A 25,243-nucleotide genomic window follows, 5' to 3' on the forward strand; every position below is an offset into this window, starting at 1 on the left:
TTGACTTCCATATGTTTTTGACAACTTATTCTGCCATAATACCTTTGTTAAAGCATTTAATGTAGAACTAAAGACCTAGTTATAGATTCTTACTAGTTATGATTATGATTTAATGTCAGTTAATATTAACAACTAACTGTTCATAGGATCTTTATTTTCTTGGACTTAACTCTTTTACCCTTTGGAAATCAATTTAAATGTAATGGCAATACTGTGTACAAACCTTTCAACTCCTCAAGTTGCTGGGTATGGACTCAGCAAAACCACGAGCACCAAGGAACCAAAACGTTCTCGCATGCAACGTTTTCACAATTTCCAACTTTTCACAAATGTTAAAATAATGTAACTTGAAATGGAAAATAATTTATTAAATTAATGCCACATTGATATTTAATCTTGTTTAAAGCACGGCTGCATTTTGCAAATAGAGTAATGCTAGTGAACCTTAATTTGCAGGAAGTGTTTTACCTAACTTACACCCCTGAGGATGTTGATGGAAATGTACAGCTGGAAACTGGAGATAAAATAAATTTTGTAATTGATACAAATAAACAGTAAGTTGATACTTCTATTTCCTGATTACACACCGAATTAACAATGTGGTGTTTCAGAAATGCAGGGCTGGAAGGGACATTGAGAAGTCATGTGCACTGAGGCAAGACCAAGTAAACCTAGACCATCCCTGACAGGTGTTTGTTCAAACTGTTTTTTAAAAACCTCCAATGACGGGGATTCCACACCTCCCTTGGAATGCTATTACGGAGCTTAATTATTCTTATAGTTAGTAAGTTTTTCATAATATCTCACCTAAATTTTCCTCTAGATTAAACCCGTTACTACTTGTCCGACCTTCAGTGTACGTGGAGAACTGATCACAGTCCTTTTTGAATCAGCCCTTAACGTATATCTGAAGACTGTTATCGGGTCCTCCTTCAGTCTTGTTTTCTCAAAACTACACATACCTGGTTTTTTACTTTTCCTCAAAGGTCTCTAAACCTTTGCCCACTTTTGTTGCTGTCCTCTGAACTCTTTCCAATTTGTCCCCATGTATCCTGATGTGACACCCAGAACTGGACACAGTACTCCAGATGAGGCCTCACCAGTGCTGAGCAGAGTGGGATAATTACCTCGTGCCTTACTTATGACACTCATGTTGTTAAATGTCAGAATATTAGCCATTTTTGCAACTGTATCACATTGACTGTTTGATTTCCCTCTCTCCATAATTTCCAGATTCTTCTCAGCAATACTACTGTCTAGCCAGTTATTCCCCATTTTGTAGTTTTGCATTTGATTTTTTTTAATCCTTCCTAAATGTAGTACTTAGCTCTGTATGTATATAGTTTCATCTGGTTAAATTCAGACCAATTCTTCAATTTATCATAGAAGTTAGTGGTTACACACAAGATTTAGAAATCAAAACTTGTTTACCAGAATTCCTGAAACTGTTTGATGGTGTTGGCCAAAGGCACCATATGTCTGATGTAATTACTTTATCATCAAGTTTAAAAGTATCTTGTATATTTAGTACTGTAAAGATCTATCTAATCTCAAACATAAGTCTAGCATTTCTTGCTTTAGTTCAAAGATCTTAAATTGCAAATGGGTGTATATTTAAAACAAGAAAAGATTAGCTAATAGACCTTTACTTAAAATTTCTAGGTTTATTTGGTAAGAGTAGTATGTTCTAGTTTTCTCTACCTTGCCCAGTCAAATAGCAAATAAGAAGGCTGCGTTAAATCTGATATGATTATTACATTTGTCTCATTGTTTAGAGGCACTGCTTAGGTCTACTTTGTCATCGTAATCTACCCTTTTTCCTAGTACTGGTGCTGTAAGTGCTCGTAACATTATGCTATTGAAAAAGAAACAAGCCCGCTGTCAAGGAGTAGTTTGTGCCATGAAGGTAAGCAGAATTTACTCTTAACTTTTTAAAGCTGTTTGAAAGGAGCAATATATGTATATGCTCTCCATAGTAAAGGTTGGGCACAGAGGGCACTTAAACACTTCAGAACTTGATCCATTAACAGTTTAACACAATTACTCTTCTTGACTATTCCTTTTCTTTACTACAGCCATCTTAATGTGTGTTTTTCCCATTGTGTGTCTTAAGTTTCAAAAATATCTTTATACGAACGGTTCAGTAGCTGTAGATCAGCGTTTCTCAAATGCGGCCACCAGGGGCTTTGCTTGCAGTCACAGCCTCCTGGGCTGTTATGGGGGAGGAAGGGAGGTAGCAGCCCCGCCCTGTTGCTCCTGGATGCACTGTCTTGGTGTTGGTTGCTGGGGCCGCCAGCAGTGGTTGGGCCCTGCTCTCCCTGTAGAGACACCTGGGGCACAATGCTGGAGGACCAGGCAGCTGGTGAGTTCCCCATCTTTCCGGGGTGATGGGGTTCAGGTTTTAGGCTTCAGCCCTGGGGAGGCAGGCTCTGGCCACAGGGCTTTGGGCTTCAGGCCCCCACCCCCATTACCCCAGTCCCCGCTGCCTCCACCAAACCTCCTATCCAGGGCTTAATTTGTCCCCAGGCTTGACAGGGCTGAGTAAGTCTGCTGTGTAAAGCAATACTTGTATGCTTGTTAATATCACTTTTCACAACAGACTTACTGCAATAAATAAATTACAATGATTTGGATGCGTATATGCGCATATTTAAGTATTTTAAGAAAAACTGAGAGCGGCCACCAGCAAGAGTTGGAGGCTGCACTCTGAGGCCACCAAAAAATTTGTCCTGAGAACCCCTGCTGTAGATCATCTGGGGGCACACTTAGTCTGTAACATTTTATTTGGCTTTTTCTCATTGCTTGGTTTTATCTGAGAACTTTGCTTTTTATCAGAGTTCAAAGTACAAGCTATTGTCTTGGTGTTTTAGACAGTTGACTATTTGCTAAACATTGTATGTTCTCTTAGGAGGCCTTTGGATTTATTGAAAGGGGCGATGTCGTAAAGGAGATATTCTTTCACTATAGTGAATTTAAAGGTGACTTAGAAGCCTTACAGCCTGGTGATGATGTGGAGTTTACAATCAAAGACAGAAATGTAAGATCAAATCCAGTAAAATTGAAGAGAAGATTCAAATATATATAAAAGATGAGTCTTCTAGTAACTTATAGCGCTTCCATCTTTGTTTTGATTTACTTTCTGTTCATAGGGTAAAGAAGTCGCAACAGATGTAAGACTACTGCCTCAAGGAACTGTTATTTTTGAAGATATCAGCATTGAACATTTTGATGGGACTGTAACCAAAGTAATCCCAAAAGTACCCAACAAAAATCAGGTAAATTTAAATATTTCCTAGAGGTCTTCTTCCCAACACTTGCATGTCTGAAATAGAAGAAAGGTATTCATCTAGTCCGAATTGTATAGTGCTACTCGTACACTTCAGCACAAATGCTGAAACATGAAAATACTGCTGTAGAGTGGTATGAATGAGGGCTTTATCTCCAACAGCACAGCTTAGACTCTGGCATCGTAGTCCCATAACATCATTCAAAGTAAAATTATTACATTATTATGGCTGTTATGTTACTATATAATCACTGCATGTATCTGTAGTGGCTGCTACCAATGGGGAAAGTTAAAGAACAAGTGTTAAGGTGACTCCACATATTTATGTGAATGTTAAAAACTATCATCTGAATGTAAAGAACTGTTGTAGAAATGTGAGCTAAAGAAAGGGACTGTGGTGAGGGGAGAATCCTGCCTTTTAAAAGGAGAGAGACAAAAGGGGAGAAAGATATTTTCATCTGCTGCTGGGTTGAAAAGTTTGGGGGTTGGGTTTTTTTGTCTTTTCTCCTTGAGGATTGTTGTGGGTGATAACCCAGACAACATCCAAGGTCCTAAATGCAGACATCGATTGATTTGATGTTTGTCTTTTGAGGAAAGCCTAATAGGTGTATGCTTGGTACCTTACCTTTCAGAACAGTTTGTGTTGCTGTATCCCTGTTTCTTCAAGAAAGTACTCTATCATAGAAGGTATCTCAGTGTCCTATTATTGTCTTGAGGCTAAAGGGACTCCTACATTAGACATACTACCCCATCTGTAGGTCAGAAGACTGAATATAGAAACAAGTAGACATTCTTATTCAACAAGTGCTTGAAAACGTTAATTCTGTTTTGGGGCAACAGCTGAAGTCTTATTAGTTTTATGTAGGTGGCAGACAGCATAGGCCACTGAATTGCTGTAACACTGGGCAGGTCACTTAACATCTGTCTTAGTGTTCCCATATGTAAATCTGAGTTCTGAAGTCCTAAGTAGTAACCTACCAATACTTCCGGGAAAACTCAGAGACCAGTTCATAGTCAATTGAAGTACAACTAATTAATTTCTTACAAGGCTCAGTTTACAGTCTGGAAGGAATTGCTGGTTCATGAAAAATTTCTTTTTCTTTCCACATGGTCACTAGAATGACCCATTGCCTGGACGTATCAAAGTTGAATTTGTGATTCCGAAGGAACTTCCATTTGGAGACAAAGATACAAAATCCAAGGTGACACTACTGGAAGGTGACCATGTTAGATTCAACATTTCTACAGATCGACGTGACAAATTGGAACGAGCCACCAATATTGAAGTTCTTCACAATACTTTCCAGTTTACTACTGAAGCTAGAGAAATGGCAAGTATCTTTTTTTTTAAATGGATCTGTGTACATAGGCATGTACTCGGGGGGGGGGGGGGTATGATGGCTTAATCAGGATTGTTCTGAGGTTTTTTTGCTTTAAGTTGATATATTCTGATGCATCTTTTGACATCTTCACTGAAAACTACTCTGAAGAAAAATGCTTTCCCTTTATTAGTAGTTCACACTTAATACAGTACTATACTGTATTTGCTTTTTTCCTCTACTGCTTCCTGATTGTGTGTTTCTGGTTCCAAATGATGTGTGGTTGACTAGTCAGTTCATATTGCTGAGGTTCTACTGTATTTTAAATTAAGGCTTCCTGCTTGCCAACTTTTAAATCAATCCACTCGCCCTGAGGTTCAGACTCTGTAAACTGATGTTAACCCCAATTGTTCCTCTCTAAATCCACATAAGAACTTGTTAGCTCTTCAAACTGTGCGTGCTCTCTACTTCTAGTTTAAGAATTAAGCATAAAAAATTCCATGTTTGCTCCAATTCATAGTGGAATTCAGAGAGCTGTTTTGGATGCAAAGTCTCTAACAGCATACTTGCAAGGGATAGATTCCTGAAGCTTAAGGTAAAAGCTGCTGCAGGATCTACTTGACTGCTACATAAGGTTCTTCCTAAGGCTTCCTGCACATGTGACACCTTCAGTATGGTGTAATGGAAAACTGGTTAAAAGACTTCATTTTCTTCTTCACAGGACAGTTTATGCTCCCTAGTGATTTCAGGAGCTCAGACTCTGTGGTGGACAACACCAAAGAATGTGTGCTGAGGGGGGTGCCTTTCATCCCTATAGACAGTTGAAAAGGAATTAATTGTGGTTTTCAGCATAATTTGGGGAAGTTGCTTGGGCCACCATATAATTCAGCATCTCGAATCCAACCAGACATCATAAAATATACTAAATTCTAGGTGATCTGCCTTAAAGAACTTTTCATCTGCTGTAAGTCCTGACATGCATTTTCCATATATTATAGAAGTGGACAAGGAGGAGCTTGCTCTTGGTATCAATGTTAAGTGGCTGTTTGAGTAGCATTTTATTTACTCAACAAAGTCCTGGAACTAATTGACTTATTAAAGAAAAAATATTTGCTGCTAAATAACTCACTCTTCCTTTGTTGGTCATACTGTTTGAGTAGCTGGATGACAACTGGCACTCATGAAAGTTTTCACAAATGTTTCATGTTTCCTGAAATTCTCCCCAGATCTGGATTACTCACCATTGGCCTGTTAGTCTCTTTTCTAGTAACAGAGTAGAAATGATACCACGTGACCAGTTGCATGCTGTTTATTGCAGAGAGTGGATACTTGTAATGAACAATTCACAAAGTATTCAAGGTCTGAACTTAGTCCAAACTATTTGGCAGAAATCAGGAATTACTCACATACAGAAAGACCTAAATTACTTGTGTTCAAATACTGTTTGACCAGCTCAAGCAAAGAAAATACCTTGTGAACCTACCTGAGCTGAAAATGCAATGTTGAATATGAAGTGTCTCAAAGGGATTGATGTTTGTCTTCAAATGTCTCCTTTGTAAAAACTATGTATTTTGAGTCCCTACTTTGTTAGACAGTGGGGATCTAGTCTCTTATGGGATGATTTTTTTCTTCCCAGTTACGTACTAAACTTCAACTTCGGTTTCTCAGTTTTGCTAGCATCAAACCTTTGGTGGTTCTTCCAGTTCATGTGAAGGTCCTGTCGCAGGCAGGTTCTTCACCAAGATCAAATATTTCTGGCAGCTGGGATCAAGGCATTAGTCATGAGGTCAGATACTGATTGCTAATGAGAAAATAAATCTTTCTAGGCAGCCATAAATCTTTCACAAGAGAAGCGTATGCTTTAAAGCTGAAAATATAATATTTGGTTTCAGTCAAATGTTCCAGACTTTCCCTGAGTTCTGTTAGGGTCACTTGGTAGCTGTATCTGCATACAACTACGGTTGTGCATGAATCCTCTAATAGTACATCCTATTAAGTTCTTACACGGACTACTGATCCTTCCTCACTTGAGTCTTAGGATTTCTGTCCATTGCTTGCAGAGCTTAGAGACAGGTTTTGAGCCTTGGGGTGATGTCTTGGAAATTTGGAATTACTTTTGTCCTTTGGACCACCCTCTAAGAGTTGTTACTGCTAGTTTCCCAAAATAGGATCTATATCAGCAATTCTGAAAAGGAGAAAGATGCTTCTTTATACTGTAACTCTTCTAGGTGAAAAGAACAGGAGTACTTGTGGCACCTTAGAGACTAACAAATTTATTAGAGCATAAGCTTTCGTGGACTACAGCCCACTTCTTCGGATGCATATAGAATGGAACATATATTGAGGAGATATATATACACACATACAGAGAGCATGAACAGGTGGGAGTTGTCTTACCAACTCTGAGAGGCCAATTAAGTAAGAGGAAAAAAAACTTTTGAAGTGATGATCAAGCTAGCCCAGTACAGACAGGTTGATAAGAAGTGTGAGAATACTTACAAGGGGAGATAGATTCAGTGTTTGTAATGGCTCAGCCATTCCCAGTCCTTATTCAATCCTTTGTTGATTGTGTCTAGTTTGCATATCAATTCCAGCTCAGCAGTCTCTCCTTGGAGTCTGTTTTTGAAGTTTTTCTGTTGTAATATAGCCACCCACAGGTCTGTCACTGAATGACCAGACAGGTTAAAGTGTTCTCCCACTGGTTTTTGAGTATTATGATTCCCGATGTCAGATTTGTGTCCATTAATTCTTTTGCGTAGAGACTGTCCGGTTTGGCCAATGTACATGGCAAAGGGGCATTGCTGGCACATGATGGCATATATCACATTGGTAGATGTGCAGGTGAACCAGCCCCTGATGGTATGGCTGATGTGATTAGGTCCTATGATGATGTTACTTGAATAAAGATCCATACTTACACTCATCTCCCTTTTCAAAGACTTTGAGATGCAAAAGAAACTGGTTGAACCTGTTTTGCATCTCCTCTTGTCCCTGGGGTTGAGTACTATGATCTACAAGGGAACATGTGCATGTACCAGCAATCATTCTTATAATGCTCTAGCCATGCACTAAGGATATTATACATCCCACAAGTGCAGCTCTGTTCAGACAGACATCTAAGAACTCTAATTACTTTTCACTGGCTGCAGCAACTGACAAGGTGTCCTCTGTCTTTGTGTGTCCCCAGGGTGTGATTGCAGCAATGAGAGATGGCTTTGGTTTCATTAAATGTGTTGACCGGGATGCCCGCATGTTCTTTCACTTCAGTGAAATTCTGGATGGAAACCAGCTCCACATTTCAGATGAAGTAGAGTTTACTGTGGTTCCTGTGAGTAAAATTACAACTTTTAAAATACTAATACAAGTATTGTGTTCATTTTAAAGTACTGTGGGTCTTGTTTTCCAGGATATGTTGTCTGCCCAAAGAAATCATGCTATAAGGATTAAGAAGCTTCCTAAGGGCACAGTTTCATTCCACAGCCAGTCAGATCACCGCTTTGTGGGCACTATAGAAAAAGAAGCCACTCCTGCCAAAGCCACTAGCCCAAATAAAAGCAAAGAAAAGGTAATGCTGTTTCTCTAGGTGTGCATTAGCTATTTAGTGTTCTGCTTCGAACTGAGGATACACTTACAAAATGTATTTAACTTAATTTCTGGAAATATTTGCCTATTCATGAGTGACTGTACTGCATGGCTAATGGTAAAAGTCAGCCAAACAACTGGTATGGTATTTGGCTGAAGCAGAATAATAGAAGTGCAACTTCTGGCTCTCAGAAGGGATGTAGTAGCTGAAAAAATTAGTTTGTTTTGTGTGGGATAATTGTCTTAAGAGACTTGTGGGAAACTTCTCCTCTGGTAGTGGTTTGCCAAGATGCGTGAATTTTCCAAAACACAACCTAGAGGTAGAGTAGGCATATCCGTGTCTCCCAAGTGTTTAAATTTGCACCATGAAAAGTGACAGTGCTCGCTACTTAAGTTTCAGCTAAATGCCTATTTGAAATAGTGGCACATGCCCATTTCAAAAATGTTGTATAGGTAAACCGTGTTTAACTGATAGCATAAAATTTGGGACTGTTCCTGTTTTCAGGTTCTGAATTATGTCTGCCATTTGGTTATTGCCTTTACAGAGTACTGGACAGCTGTCTTGTAAAACATGTTACATAAACTGCATTTGTATTGACTCAAGCACTTAAAAAGCATGCATCTATCAATTAGTCTCTGCTTCATAATGAATCTTGCTATTTCTCTTTAGGAAGCTGAAGAGGGAATAATCGCATATGATGATTGTGGAGAGAAACTGACTGTTCCTTATCAGGCAAAGGATGTGGAAGGATCTACTAACCCTCAGATAGGAGATAAGGCAATATAACTAAGTTCCCAAAATATATATATATGATCTTTCTGTGAGCTACAAAGTGTGACTTTTTTGCTTTTCATAGCTATTGCAGTCAAAGACTAGTTCAGAAAGGAGTGAAGAATGTGTGAATTTTTTTCCTTTTTACTCTACTCTTCTGCAAGGTATTCCCTTTCCCATTTTGGTATTCAGAACACTTCTTCAACCAGACCTGGTGAATAGCCCCACTCCCTCCCTCCTTCCCCCCCACCAATTATACAGAAGATATTTCTGAAGCTCTTAAGGTGTGCCTCATCTAAGAGTTATACATTGCTTTACTGGTAATTACTTATATGGCATCATACATGTAAAGGGTGTTCAAATGATAAGAGATTGTTCCTGAAGAACATATACTAATTCAGTCTAATATGCATGGGACAACTGTCTACATGTTTTCCTGTGAGGACTGTCCAAGAGGAGATGGATGAAAGAAGACTTTATGCAAAGTGGATTTGAAGGAGAGGGAGACTGCTTGTTCATGGTATGTAGGAAGCTATTCTTACTGTGAGTGGTAGTATAAAAGGCAGGGACCAATGAAGATCTGGAAGGAATCCCAGGTACAGAGAGCGGGTGGTCTTCGGATGGCATACTATGAAGATACTGTTCAAGCTAATAACCCCCTTCCTCGCCACAAGACCTAAACTGAAATGGACAGTGTTGTGACACTCAAGCTTCTTGAGGATGGAGACAACTGTAGGACAGAAAGGTGAACTATAGGGAAATTATGCCTTGTATGTGGGTAAGAGAATTGATACATCATGCTACGTGGTTAGTCTGCCTTTAGCAGTAGCTGCTTACTGCTCACCTGCTGCTTCAAATGGAGTAAGGGAAGTCCAAAGGGAACCTATTGAAGTAGATATAAGTGTAATGGGCAAATGTTTGAAGAGCAGTCATCAAGAATCCACTTAGCAAAGGTCCATAGCACTTGGTGTCCGTGGCTACACTGTATAGCTTTATTCCAGGTATCTAAAGGCTTGACAGGGTTATTACTGATCCAATGCAACCAAGTTAATAATGATGGACGATTATGTGACTGCCATCAGACCGTGGCAGGTAACTTCTTCTCTTGAGCTCAAGTCCAGTCTTGAGGGCTAAATGTGTGGGACTCTATCTCTGAGGCAGAGTATATGGTCAAAAAGTGCCAGACGGTGACTTCAGTCTTCTGAAGGCCTGTTCTCATTGGGATTCTCTGTCCCTAGAGGAAGTGTGTGAAGGCGGGACAAGATTATGATGATCAATAGATGGCTCAGGCAGTGGTGGTAGAAGGAGGGTTTGGGGATGTTTAACCACTAGGAAGTATTTCTGGACAGAGGACTGTTCTTAGGGATGGACTTCTGGGATGGAGGTTGGCAGAACAGCTTTAAACTAGGAGTTCAGGATAGATGGTTGGGAGATGCTAATATTGAGAGGGAGGAAAATAAACTCAGATGATACAGTAATGGGGGAAAGGAACAGAGGATAGGCAAATGGATAATGAGGAAATATGATGACAGTAACAGGTAGGCAATACTGGCAGTAAAATTACTATGTAATTGGGTGGGGAATATGGGTGAAGCCAAGCAGAAACAGGTGTCTGTACACCAATGCAAAGACACTGGGTAACAAATGGAGGAGCTAGAACTACTGGTGTAGGAATTGAAACCATATATCATGGGGATAATGGAAACAGGGTGGAATAGTAGTCAGACCTAAAATATAGGTATTGAAGGGTATGTGCTGGTCAGAAAAAGACAAAAGGCAAGGGTGGTAGAGTAGCAGTTTATTAATGATGAGGTAGTCTAGGGCCTGGTCTCCACTAAGCCCCCACTTCGGACTAAGGTACACAAATTCACGTAGCTGAATTCGAAGTACCTTAGTCCGAACTTACCGCGGGTCCAGACGTGGCAGGATGGCTCCCCCGTCGATGCCGCGTACTCCTCTCGGCGAGCTGGAGTACCGGCGTCGACGGCGAGCACTTCCGGGATCGATTTATCGCGTCTTAACCAGACACGATAAATCGATCCCAGAACATCGATTGCCTGCCGCCGGACCCTCCGGTAAGTGAAGACATACCCTAGAGAAATGTAGCAGTGATGGAATGGATAAAATGGAAACTGGGTCAAAATCACTTGAGAGAGAACGGTAACAGAGGCTCCACTGGGATAGTGCTTGTGCATAACCATTTTAGGGTTAGTATTGTTAAGTCTTGAGGACCTCAGAAGAACTGGTTGTAGAGGACAAACTTGGTTCGAGTCATCGTGAGTTAATTCAGTTTAAGTGGAGGGATAAACAAGAATAGGTCTCCAACTAGGGTCCTCGATTTTGAAAGGGCAAACTTTAAAAAATTAAGGGAATTAGGGAAGTGGAGTTGATTTTGAATAATTCAGGGATCTGAATGTTGGAGGAGGCTTGAAATTAGTTTCTGCAACTTAATAGTATCGGAAGCCTGCATCCCAAGCAAGCAGAAGAAATTCGTAGGGATGGATTGCAGATCAAATTGGATGGAAAAAGCGTCTAAACAAGTTACTGTGAGGAAAGCAGAATGGATGGATCAGCAAGGAACGCTACCTCTCGAAGGCCTTAAAGCAGTGATCTCCAAACTTTTTTGAGCACGCACCCCCTGCCGCGCTGGCTCTACCACTTTTGCCAAAGCGCCCCCCCAAAAAAAAGGCCACATGGACTCCCGCCCGAACTGCCAAAGCGCACCAAAAAAAAAGCTGCTCGGATGAAGGAAAAAACGCTCCTCCTGCTGCACACCCCCAAGGATCCTCTTGCATACCCCACTTTGGATACCACTGCCTTAAAGTATAGGGGGAAAGTGAGAACTGCTAAAAACCATGCATCTTTGGACCTTGCAAAGGAAATTAAAGCTGATTCTTTAGCCATATTTAAAGAAGAAAAAGGAAGAAATGGGAGTGCTAAGCATTGAGGATGGGGTGGAGATTTGGGCCACCTCCTAAACAAATACTTTCTCAGTTTTTAACAGGGATAGTGAGGAGCTTGGGGGCAGTGGCAGGGTGACTTGGGGGGATAAGGAAGTAGAAATTACCACATCTGAGGTGGAAGCCAAACTCAAACAATGGGACCATATCCACAGGCCTGTATAATCTCCATCCAGGAATATTGGAGGAACTGCAGCATTGTATCACTTGTTGCTTTGAACTAGAGTAAATGGTGGATTTTCTGTAACTGGAAGTCATCAGTAACTCAACTAGAGGTTATGGGCCTCCTGCAGAAGTGGGTGGTTGAGGTTCTCTGGCCTGCAATACATTCAGGAGGTTAGACTGGATGATCATGGTGGTCCCTTGTGGCCTTTAAAATCTGAGTAATACATACCTATTGCTGATAAAAATCAAACCATCATGTGCATAGTAGTCACTGAAATGCTTCCAGCTTCCTGAGGTCTTCTGTAAGCAATGTCCATGTTTTTGATCTGTATAAGATCAGAAATGCAAAGGTTTGATAGATCTGTACATTTGTATTATAGCCAATTATTTTAGTTTATTCATTTATTGTGTGATGTTATAACTTTACCTTGTTTGGGTGAAGAGCAGTGGCTGGAGTAATACTGCTTTCTCTCTTCCTCCCCAGAGTGCAGACATTTCATTAACCCTTCTAATAAAATAAATACGAAAGTTACTTTTTTCTTCATTTTGACAAGTCTCTCTCTTTCTCAAACAGGTTGAATTCAGTGTTTGTGAAGTGAAGAGAACAGGTTCACAGACAGCAGTTTCTGTCAGAATGCTTGGTCGCAACTACAGCTCCAAGAGGCTTGTGGGGTATGTGGCAACCCTGAAAGATAACTTTGGATTTATTGAAACGGCCAATCATGATAAGGAGATCTTCTTCCATTACAGGTGAGTAACACTCAGCAATATAAAAGGGAGTCAATCTGTTTTCTACGCATCATGTGCATAAGTTCAAATATCTGAGAAACTTCTCATTAACCACTTCCACAGGGCTGCTGCAGGCTTTGCTGTTTAACATCCTATATCTTAAGTATTCAGAGATTATACTGTAGATTAGTAGTATAACTACAGCTAGAGGATTGTACTTTCTTAGAGCTTCATTGGTGGTGGCTTATGCAGGTTGAGACTCCTGGTGCAAAGGTATGCTCTCAGTATTCTGTGAGAGGACTTCCCTTAGGAGAAATGGGAATGACAGACTTCTTTTCTGAATCAGTCTTAACTGCCTGCTAGCAGGTTGAAGAGACTCTGGCAAGCATGTGTAATGGTAAGGAACCAATATCCTACATCAGGTAAGTTGCCCAGCAGAGAACTTGGGAATTGATCAGAGATGCAGTCCTGACTTCTAACGAGCTGGGAAACTCTGGGATTTGGAACAGCCGTTTCATTTAACATGGGTTTATTTAAGGGATGCTCAGTTTTGGTGTATCCTTCATACAGAATTTAATGCATTATCTTAACAGTTGCTGGTTCAGATTAAGTCTAGTTATTCATGCCCTGAACTTGGATTACTGACAGTAACCTGCTTCATGGGAAGCATAATTTATTTCATTCTGTTCCAATAGCCAAATGGATTACTGTAAACTTCTTATATGAAGAGGAAAATGGCTATTGGGCAAACTTAATCTGTAAACATTGAGCAAAGTGCTTGCATCCAAACTGTAACATCTTGTAGTAATGAAAATGGTGAGCCAGCTGAAGTGTAAAGGTTCTGTCCCTTCCACTTTGTTGCTGAGTGGCTTTGTTGATGAGCATGTAACTAAAGCAGAACGTGTATAACTTCTCTCATGCAGTGAATTCTCTGGTGATGTCGATAGCCTGGAACTTGGGGACATGGTGGAATACAGCTTGTCAAAAGGCAAAGGAAATAAAGTCAGTGCAGAAAAGGTGAACAAAACACATGCAGGTAAAACTATGTTCAATAACTTCTCTCTTAGCAAAAGGGCACTTGCAATTTTGTAAGGAGTCCTGGATTAGTGGAACTCTGGTCTAAAGTACATATCGAACACGATTACGGAAATTGTGATGATGGTGCACAGCAGACCAGAATTGGGCTGATCACTTTAGGATTTCTAAGAAGAGGGGAGAGATCCCTCAGAAAGAGCTCTTTGAGAGCTGCTCACTGTGTCAGGAGAAGTGGGAGCTAATCAAGCAAGAAGTCTGTAGACAGCAACAGCTCAAAGATAGTGGCCCTTACCTGATTCCAGCTTCTAGAGTATGCTGCCTGAGTTGTATCATGATTGGATTACTCTTGTCTACCAAATACTGACAACGTGCTTGTGACTGTACAAGACAATTGGCAACCCATGCTATGAAAAGCTTAGTCTAGGAGGGGCGTAAAGTAGATTGTGTGAGGCCCTGAGGAAGAGTTGTTGGGTAACTTTCCTCAAACTTTTAAATTCTGTTCATTTGTTTTGGGGGCTGATTCCTAACAAAAATAGGTCTCTCAAAAGGATTTGAGGAAAGGGTTGTTGCCCTGATATTTGGGGAGTGAGAGGGAATTCAGTGCATAGAAGAGAGAGAGATAAAATGATGAGCAATAGAAGATCAGGGTGGAAAGAACATGTGAGTGAGAAGTCATGGTTGTGTTAAGCAGAAGAAAAAAATGCTTTACAAAAGAGCATTTAGAAATGTCATAGTGCCTCTATATAAATCCATGGTACACCCGTATCTTGAATACTGTGTGCAGATGTGGTCACCCTATCTCAAAAAAATATATTGGAATTGGATTATATTTTCAATTGACATATGCTGAGCAGATCAGTCTCTCAATTAAGATTGTGCACCAATAGCTATAGGTTGTGCACCATAGTTTTGTACTGCATAATGAATAGATGTAAATGTGTGAATTCCTAATGTAACTTTTCTCCATTTGTAAGCCTAGAAGCTGGGAACGAGGGACAAGGCATGGATCACTTGATTACCTGTTCTATTCATTGCTTCTGGGGCACCTGGCATTGGCCACTGTCAGAAGACAGGATACTGGGCTAGATGGATCTTTGGTCTGATCCAGTACGGCCATACTTATATTCTTTACTCCTGCACATAAATCAAGTACGCCAGAAAAGAGAGCTGCAGCTGAATAGCCTTGGTTCTTGTAGGAAGAATTTAAAATGAAATGAAAACTATAGAATGCCTGTGGAGACCTCACGGATTCCTGTCTTCTACAATGGGAATGATTAGAATGGCTCAGGATGCTCTAACCCACTCAGCATTCCTGAATAGGCTGTCATGGGGTAGAATGAGAATACTTTGACTCTTTGGTTTGCTATCCAGTTTCTAGAAGCTTCTGGGTTCTTGATTAACACTTGCCCATCCCTCTACTAGATTCTGTGTGTCTCAGGTATTGGGCTGAATACAGAAACTGCTAGTAATATTGCGGTGTTATCGAATGGCCCCAATCAGGGGTAAAGGTCTCATTGGGTTAGGCTCCAAATTATATAATCTAAACAGTGTGTACTGTCTGTTTTACAGTGAATGGTGCTACTGAGGAAGCTGATCCAACTGTCTACACGGGTAAAGTAATTCGTCCCCTGCGGAGTGTAGATCCCACACAGACTGAATACCAGGGAATGATTGAGGTCATGGAGGATGGTAAGTAGAAACAAACCTGACTCAGCACTTCTCTGATTAAAGTGCCAACATACTGTTTGTAAAATTGAGATTACTTTGTTAATGGGTCTGTTCAGCGCACACTTGATGTAGTTTGACAATGAGCTTTGGCTGTAGCGTAGTAACCTATAAACTAGCAACTTATGTAAACTTTTTAATTCTTTGAGTTTCTAGCTAGAAAAACCATTGTGTCCAATGTAGAAACACTTCAAAATACTTCCTCATGAAGGAACAGAAATAGTTCTTAAACTGTGTTTTCCTTCCCTCTCTGCTAGGGGAGATGAAAGGAGAGGTCTATCCATTTGGAATTGTGGGGATGGCAAACAAGGGCGATTGCCTGCAAAAGGGGGAGACAGTCAAGTTCCAGCTCTGCGTCCTTGGTCAGAATGAACAGACGATGGCTTGTAACATTACACCTTTCCGCAGAGCCACTGTGGAATGTGTGAAAGATCAGGTTAGTGGATTCTTCTTTGAGACAAGAGTTTTCACATAATCCTAGAAATGCAGGGGTGGAAAGGGCCTTGAGAGATCATGAAGTCCAGCCCCCACATTGAGGCAGGACTAAGTAAACCTAGACCATCCCCAACAGATGTTTGTCCTATCTATTCTTAAATTCCCAATGATGGGGATTCCAGAGCCTCCCTTGGAAGCCTCCCAGTCAACAAATTCCAGAACTTAATTATAAGGGTAGTTAGTTTTTGTATTAGGAAAGACTTCCTAACTACTACATGAGTGACCGTCAAATGGTTCTAACTTGTGAAGATCTGAAATACTGGGACTTGAATTTTGAAGGAAAACAAAATTACACAGCAACATTTGTTCTGTTATCCCATGTGCCCAGTCACAGTTCCCTATGTCAAGGAGTCATGGGAGCTTGCATCATTCAGCCTCAGTAGGCACGCGGCAATTCTCTAAAAAGAGCCGTATTTTTGGAGTTTAATGTACCCACACTACACACCCACATCATGTATCATTTGAAAGCTTATTTTGGGTATGTTTAGATGAGGTAATATGTAGAGCTGTTAAGTGGTGCCATAAGCCTCTGGGGAAGATGAAACAATGGTACCCAAAATGAGTGACTTTGTGCACAGTTCCAGAAACACTCCAACATGATGGATTGCAGTTTGTTGATATTAATTTCAGTACTTTAATGTTTGTGGTGATCAAAGCTACCAAACAATGGTGTATTGAAAGATTTGTATTGGTTTTGCAAGGACAGGTATTTTTTTTTCCAGAAAAGAACTTTAGCATGTGGCAAAAATGGCAAATAGAATACTGCAAATGTTAACATGAACTGTTTTCATATCACATCTTAGTTGTCAGAATATTGTACAGTGATTATATTTTCAGTTGACATATGCTGAGCAGATCAGTGTCACAATTAAGATTGTGCACCCGTAGCTATAGGTTGTGCACCCTAGTTTTGTACTGCATAATGAATAGATGTAAATGTGAGAATTCCTAATGTAATTTTTCTCCATTTGTAAGCTTTGTACATACAATGTAGTTTCTAGCCTGTTTGCTAGGTTTTTATTTGTAATTTGCCTAGGCATGTAGTACTAGTCTTTAAAATATTCTAGAAACTAGCTTTTTAATTGTGACATTTATGCATAAGTCATTAGTGTTAGAAATGACAGTACACAACTTCATACTATGAATGTGCAAAAGGTATGAGAGAAGTGGCCTAACAAGAAGTAGTGAGGACAGTCCACAAACAAGTCCTTCTCTTTGCACTGAAGAGGGATGAAGAGCATGGTACAGTTCTTGACCAGCCATGTCACCAACAATATGACAAATCCATTTGACTCTGAATCCCATCCAGAGGTGCTTATTAACTTATGTACTGGACTGCATGTAACCTCAGATTTACAACTGTCTCTACTGAAAATACCAGATGTTGAAGAACAAATAGAGATTTGTGAGAGGTGTACTTGATTCTGATGGGACACACCACTTCAGCCCAGTCAATACATCTGTCATTAAAACACTTTGCTGGCATGGTCAAGATGACTGAATTTAAGTCTGGCAAGGGAAGGACTTAATCACAGCAGCTGTCAGTCCAGAAATTTGTTTTCCACAGAGCCTTGTCCTTCACAAGATGCAGAGATAATGTTTCCATGGCAACTGTTAGTCACACAGTCTGACCTGTGCCGCTGCCCCTCTTCCATGCTGATGGAACACTTAAGCTTGGTCAACACTACCAACTTACATTGGTATAACTGTCATTCGGGTGGAGGGTGTAGCGTTTCCAGAGCGACATAGTTATACTGACCTAACCCCTGGTGTAGACAGTGCTGTGTTGATGGGAGGGCTTCTCCTATTGACATAGCATCGCCTCTTGTGGAGATGGAATATGTACATTGATGGGAGAATCTCTTCTGTCTGTGTCGGTAGGGTCTCCACTAAGCGCTACAGTGGTGCAGCATGGTGCAGTGCTCTAAGTGTAGACAAGCCCTTAAAAGGTCAGACTAAACTGAATTAGGGCATCACCTGGAAGCTCAAGCTGAAAATCCAAGAGCTAAGAGCATGCAACAAAGAAACCACGGTGTACATTAGAAATGCCCATGGCTGTCATACAAATGGCTGGAGACGCATTCCACACTTTCACTGAATTGGCTGCTGAGTACTTGAGGTAGGTCCTAACAGGATTTGACAAAGCTAATTCTGTAATCAAAATCTTTGACAAATATGACAACAGTAACTCTGAAAACTTTGGAAAGACCGCACTGGATAGGCTCTAAGATTGGATGCAACAAATAGCTTGACTGGCGGATGCCCTGTGCCTCCATAGAAAGTTTCTAAACTAAAGTGGCAACCAGCAAGCAGTCGCTTGTAAAAATTTCTGACTACATGGTTCAAAATGCACCTGAGTGTAGGAGCATATCTCCTCCTCTTCCCCGCGCCCCTCCAGCGATGTGACTGTGCTACCCCTATTTGCTATATGCGGGGGAGGGGAGGGAACCTTTTTAATATTGTCAAAACAAATGGAGCTCACTGCTTCAGAGATCTACCAAATTGGGGGAGAGCACAACTCAGCCACAATTTCTGCAGCAAGGATGTTGGTAGCAGTGCTGCATGACCAGAAAGAGAGAGGAGGAGCTCCACAGAGACCTGAATTGCTTGCACCTCAATCTGTCCATCAAAGAGAACAAATCACTGGCCAAACTCTCCCCATGTGAGGACTGTTCTGAGAGCATGTCAGAAGAGCATCTTGGCAAACAGATTTGGATGCCTTCACACATAGGTAAACCAGATATTGGATCATCATTGCAACATGGGTGAAAAAATGTGGATGATGAACTACTTTCTATGTTCTTCAAGGATCCAATAGCATTTGAGCTTCTGCAGGAGTTTATTTTTGCAGTGATGCTACTGTTTAGGCACAATCCACTAATTATCTGAAGTTAAGTCTTCCTTGCACAGAACTGTGTACATTCCAAGGCAGTGAAGACTGGTATCCCATATGCACATGACTGATAACTAGAAATGTCACCAGCACTATTACATTTCAGTGATACCTGTACAAAGTTTTGGCTATGTTTAGCTTTTAGATTGTTGTTGCTTTCAGGTCCCAAAGAAATCCAGTGTCTTGAAATAATACATAGTAATTTAACACAAATTAATGCAAACAATTCAAAGTGGTCTTTAACATGTTGATGGTGTCATTGTTCATACCCACATCCATGGTAACAGCACCACTGGACAGTCCCATATCCTACCTCATCTTGGAAATAAGCTTTCAAATCATTTGATATGCATGATGTTTTTCTTATGGGAGAAGTCTGTTCCAACTTCAAGTAGTTAGTCGTAGCTGTGTCCTGAAATATAAGGGCTGATATCCCTTCAGTTTTTATCCTAGCTAATGTCACTGCCAATAGATTATTCGTATAAATGTCTAATCCTTTTTTATTTTTCTACTAAACTTTCTGTGTGCAAGTATCTTGTGGCAGTAAAATCCACAATCTGCTTGGGAAGAGCTGAGTGCAGGAGGTGGAAGGATGGAATATGTTGCCACCTTAATTTCACGGGGCATTCGCTTCTTGTATTAAGAGTCGATAGGAGCACCTGATGGAGGTTTTCGGCCACTTATTATGTATACTTTCAAAAGAGTTGAATATATTACCTCCTGCCTCCTTTCATTTGCTTTCTCTGGACCCTTTCTGCTATCAGACTTCTGAGACTGAGTGTCTGCAGTTTAACTCAGTATTCCACATAAGTGTTCCCAAAAAGAAAGATGACAGGATCAGTATTAGGCCACGATTTTAAAAACGAATACGTAAAAGTTAGGCTTCTAAGGCCATATTTCGGACCATAAGAGGCCTGACTTCCAAAAATGATGCTGCAACACTAACCGTGCCCTTTGGCTTAATAGGTGTCTAAATATGGATTTAGAAGGCTGATGTCAGGCATCCATTTTTGAAAACCTTGCCTATACTCTGTCCCTTTTTAATACAACATAAAAGTGGAGTTGAAATGCAATAGTGTGTCCATTTGAAATGACATAAATGAACTAAATTGCACTGCTGTTTTTCAGTTTGGATTCATTAACTATGAAGTGGGTGACAGCAAAAAGCTCTTTTTTCATGTGAAAGAAGTTCAAGATGGTGTGGAGCTGCAGGCTGGAGATGAAGTAGAGTTCTCGGTGATCCTGAATCAGCGCACAGGGAAATGCAGTGCCTGTAACGTATGGCGTGTCTGGTGAGGAATTGGGATTATCTGGTTTAATCAGGAACAAATACCCAAATATCTGCATTTGGGGGGGGAAAAGCACAAAGTTTCCTGTGTGGGAAAGTGATGCTTGTTTTACATGACAGACCTTAATGTGCTTTGTGTTAACTGGGTATATTTGGTAAATGACTGCCTCCTGTGTTATCAAACATGTTGTATAAATCCTGTTCTTAATAGCCACCGGATGGACAGCAGCATTCCTGCCTATTGAAAGGATTAGTATTGTAATTTACAATGGGAAGCACAGGTAAACCAAGTAAAATAATTAAATTAGAAGTCAAGATTTACTAGAATGGGCCACAGGGCTCTGTGAAGTATGAGACAAGGTGGGTGAGGTAATATCTTTTATTGGACCAACTTCTGTTGGTAAGAGACAAGCTGCATAAGTTTGAAAGCTCTTCAATCTTACGGAGCTTCTCTTATCAACAGAAGTTGGTCCAGGTAAACCACCTTGTCTCCAATACCCTGAGACCACCATAACTACAACAGCATTGCATACAACATACGCAAAATGTGTGGCAGTTCAACAAGGGTTGGAGTCAAAGCTTATGACTAGCATTTTACTGATATTCAAAAAACTTCATTGTAGCTCTGCTGTATTTAGAGGCTGCACACTTGTGTTATAAACTTCTTTCCACTAATCCCTTACTGGTAGACATTTAATGGCAAGAAAATATGGCAGGCAGCCAACTTTGGGTGCTTTGGAAAATTGAGTGTTATGCACTGAGGGAGCTTTTGAAAACTATGCCAAACTGAGGGAGAAATCACCCTGAAGCAAGTGTAGAACACGGAGAGAAGAAATACTTTCCTGCCCTGTGCTGGCTAAGAGTGCACAAATCAAGGTAGAGATTTGTAGATGTTTGAATAAATTGCTTTGATTTTTTTTTTAATAGCTGACCATTAATACATCAGTTTTACTTTAAAAAGCCTTTTGCAGTAGTAGCTAGGCACACACAAACTTTAAAGCCATGTGGTCACTCTCAAAAATGGGAAAAGGCTAAATCAAAAAGCTTCTTGCATTTGAGTTAGAGCTAATAGCCTTTGTTTCTGTCACACTCAAGCGAGGGGCCCACCAGGGAGAACACTGCCACCATTTGCAAAATGTTTAACAAAGAAGCTGACAGCAAGAGCCTCCCAGCTATTCTTAAATGCTGTGAGAGGTATGGGCCAGTCAGTCTTAGATAACTAGGTCCCAGACAATTGTTTTTCAATTAACTTAAAGTATTGAGAGTCCAATGTAATGACTCGAATGTAGGAGTTGTGCAGTCACAGTGGCCTGCCCCACTCAGGAAGCAGGCAATTCAGGCTTTCTGCTGGATCTTCCAGATGTATTTCAAGCATATTCCTAAAGAGAAGGGCATTAAGGAGCAGCCAGGCTAGGGGGGGGTGTGGTGCTTTTTCCAAGCTCTGCATACAGCGGTGTAGTGGCTGAGTGGTTATGGCGCTCAACTACAATTCTGAAGGTCATGGGTTTGACTCGCTTAACCCACTACTGTGAGAGCCTGCCTCCAGTTCACCTGGCTTCAATATGGCTACCTGATCCATTGTGAGGGCAGTCAAAGGTGGTTGGATGCGATTCCTGTACCATTGGCCATGAAATTGATGTGCCTTAACTGCATCAGCCTGAGGAGCCATTGGCTCTGGGGACCTATGACTTTGACTGTGTGCAAAATTTACATACCCCCCTAATTCTGATGTGAGGAATTACTTTAAATATCAGGATCACTGGGCATCTGCACTAACCCCTTCTGAGATGAATAGGTATCTCATGCTAGTCAGAGCTATTGCTCCAAGCTCTGCAGACTCATGCGTTTTACGTTTTTGAGGTAATCTCTGCAACTGTAACAGCCAGTTGTTTTTCCAGAGATTCTGGAGAGTTGTTGGCATGTTGCACTACAGCATATCAATGGTTCCTGAGCACTGGCATTAAGCTTAATTGGGATGTGACAAACACATGGGCTGACTGTTGAAGGTTTGCATTGAGAAGAAAGATTGTAGCTTTCTGGCTAGTTGTAGAGGATAAAGCTCTGTGGTCCCCTGCTGCCATCTGAGAATCCAGAGACAGCAGTAGATATCCTAGGACCTTGAGGCTGGTATAACATACTTTCCAGAAACCCCATTTCAAAATAAGATGAGTTCTTTAGTCTCAATTTCCTTTTTGTCTTGGTACAAATTATCCAATTCCCTGTCATGTCATGTGCCTTCTTCCCAAATGTTAGCACATTGTCCAGGGAATGGCTGCTGCTCCAAGTAACTAGCTCCGTTTCTGTTACAGTGAAGGCGCAAAGGCTGTTGCTGCTCCGCGTCCTGATAGACTTGTTAATCGTTTAAAGAGCATTACTTTAGATGATGCCAGTGCTCCTCGCCTAACAGTTCTTCGTCAACCAAGGGGACCGGATAACTCAAAGGTACACTCTTACGATAATAGCCTAGTGTGCAGAATTACTCTACATAAGTGTCTAGAAATAATGGTAATTGAATCGTGATTCTTCAAGATGTATTATTCATATGATTTGCATTCTTGGTGCACATGTACCCCAGATACATGAGATCAGATTCTTTTTTGCCAGCAGTACCCATTGGGGACAGTGCCTGTGCTCTGTCCTTGAACATACACATCTCCATCGAAGGATGTAAAGGGGGGGGCAGTAGGCCCAACTATCTTAATTCCTTTTTATTCTGATAGCAATGAGATGAAACTTCTGCAGTATCCACTTGCTTCTGTGTGTATGTAGTTGTGTGTTAGGCTTGTTGCCAGTTGGCAGTACACAAAAAATCCTTATTTTAATCAGCTTCTGGTTTTTAGGACAGAAACCTTCCCCTCTGTACAAGGGCTCTAGCAAAATAGCCAAAGTGAAATCTCCAGGATTTAAAATCTGCCCTTCTGTGCCAAACCTCAGTGCCACTTAATGGGCACCTGGTGCCTATTTTGGGAGAGCATTCTACTGCGGGCAATGTGTCGTATGTATGTAGATCTGAGTGACTCAAAGAACTGGAAAAAAAACCTGCTGAAAATGGTTCCTCCTGGAGTGTTCTGTGGAAGCTTTCCTGGACAGTGAAAGGAAGGATGCAGCTAGACCTCAGTCTTCCTTGAACACCTCGGTGAAGAGCGATTCCACCCCAAGCCCCTGGGCTTTCAACCAAGAGACCCCAGCATCTGCACCCATTCCAGCTTCAACCTCTGAGGTAGGAAGGAGCGCCACGCCAGAGTTGAGCTGAAGTGTAGGTCACCTATCCCTACTGAGCAAGTTATTTATATCACTGTGGTGTTTACAAGTCCTAGTCTTAGACCAGGACAGTATGGTGCTAGGTGCTGTACAAAGACAGTCCGTGCTGCAAAGATTCACAATCAACATATAGGACAAGGGACAGCAGCTGGATATAGACAGGGTCTGGGGAAGAGTACAAGAAAACAGGACAATGTTGGTAAGCATAATAGGCAGTTGTGCATCAGTGGTCTAACCATCGTCAAGTTTTTCAGAGGCATCACGGCAGCTGGAGGATAATAAGGTAGCTTTGTGGATGCTTATGGGGAGCTTCTCCTAAGCACAAGGGACAGCATGGGAGAAAGGATGAAATTGCTTGCTTGCTTTTGAAAATTTTACAAACAGGTGGGGAGAGACTGGTACCATAGGCCAATCAGAGTTGAGGTATCTAGATGAATAAGATAGAGATAAGGCAGGGATAGACTGTGAAGAGTCTTTAAGATGACAACAAGCAGGTTACATTTGATCCATAGAGAAGGGGAGCCAGTAAAGATGCAAAGAGAAGCAATATTGGCAAAGTGACAGGCTAGGAAAATGATCTTTGCAGCAGCATTCTGAATGGATATGAATAGGGCAAGATTACATTTGTCAAGGCCAGCGAAAAGGATTTTGCCATAATCGACAAGAGTTAAAGCACAAGATTCTTCTAGGCCTCTCAACAGTGAAGGGGCACCCAACGGCTAAAGAAGGGTCCCTCTGGCATCCTCATATCAACTGTTAAGAGCACCAATGGTATCCAGTGGACCTGCAAACCATGTCTCTTGATATTGAGTCTTTGGTACCCAACCTACTAGGTGAGTCTTCACTGGGCCTGGTACTGGAGTCTCCAAGTTTCCTGCTATCCTAGGACTCTCAGGATGATCATGTGGTACTTCCCTGGGCCATACTGGATGCTGTGGGAGGGTGGGATGCAGCCATAGTCACATAAGCCTGCATCATCAGCCCCTTCTAGGGTAGGTTCACCGTCCCCAAAGAGGCAAAATAAACCATCACAGCCAGGTCAGCTAATGCCTTTCCAGGATCTGAGACTGCAGAAGGAGGGGAGTGAAGAGGAACAACATCTAGAAGGGGAAGAACTTGTCCCTGCTGCCACTTCCTTATCCTGTTCCAACTGGGCAGTAAATATCCCTCAGCTCCTTTCCTTTGACTGGTTTCAAGGTATTTCAGGACCTCACCATTAAGCACATGGGAGACACTCTAGATATTTCTGGAAGTGGTGCAGAAGAAACCTCAGATTCAAGGACATCTTTCACCCTGCCATTCCTAAAAATGACTGTTAGAGCCTTCAGAAAACCTGTGGCACAAGCCAGTGTCCATTCTGCCCATATCAGTGAGCTGACAGGAGGCGTCAAGTCTCTACAAGGGTATTTGAGTACTTGTATTGTCACCTCTTACCAGGGTTGTTTGTGATAGCTGTGGTCCAAGAAAAGTCCTAGCAGGAGTGGCTTTCCAACCCTACACCTAGGGTGTGAGACCCAGAGACTGGACCTGTTGGACATGCAACCTCTTTATGTACTAGCCTCCAGATGTCACTGATTACAAAGCTCTCCTGTTCAGCTGTCTCAGTATGTGAACAGGCTACCTCAACACCAAGAGTAACTAAAGACTATTTGTCTGAAGGACAGTTCATAGCCCACATGTCTTTACATGCTGTGCCAGATGTGGCCGACACAACACCACATACTATGGTTATG

At 41.3% G+C, this 25,243-nt stretch overlaps 1 protein-coding gene across 4 annotated transcripts in view; it reads left to right on the top strand.

Annotated features, from left to right (window-relative positions):
* The window catches only part of CSDE1 (cold shock domain containing E1), a 43,433-nt gene that overhangs the window by 13,603 nt on the left and 4,587 nt on the right, over window positions 1–25,243 (top strand). For all 4 annotated transcript variants that reach the window (XM_054028439.1, XM_054028440.1, XM_054028443.1 and 1 more), the window contains 14 exons: window positions 457–554; window positions 1,825–1,906; window positions 2,909–3,037; window positions 3,150–3,275; window positions 4,405–4,617; window positions 7,793–7,933; window positions 8,012–8,170; window positions 8,858–8,965; window positions 12,659–12,834; window positions 13,737–13,849; window positions 15,418–15,537; window positions 15,831–16,009; window positions 20,090–20,253; window positions 22,559–22,691. In XM_054028439.1, coding sequence (XP_053884414.1) covers window positions 457–554; window positions 1,825–1,906; window positions 2,909–3,037; window positions 3,150–3,275; window positions 4,405–4,617; window positions 7,793–7,933; window positions 8,012–8,170; window positions 8,858–8,965; window positions 12,659–12,834; window positions 13,737–13,849; window positions 15,418–15,537; window positions 15,831–16,009; window positions 20,090–20,253; window positions 22,559–22,691 — 1,941 coding nt within the window. The remainder of the gene's footprint in view (window positions 1–456; window positions 555–1,824; window positions 1,907–2,908; window positions 3,038–3,149; window positions 3,276–4,404; window positions 4,618–7,792; window positions 7,934–8,011; window positions 8,171–8,857; window positions 8,966–12,658; window positions 12,835–13,736; window positions 13,850–15,417; window positions 15,538–15,830; window positions 16,010–20,089; window positions 20,254–22,558; window positions 22,692–25,243) is intronic.

The sequence above is a fragment of the Malaclemys terrapin genome, chromosome 4 (assembly GCF_027887155.1).
Source record: "Malaclemys terrapin pileata isolate rMalTer1 chromosome 4, rMalTer1.hap1, whole genome shotgun sequence".
NCBI classification, from domain to species: Eukaryota; Metazoa; Chordata; order Testudines; family Emydidae; genus Malaclemys; species Malaclemys terrapin.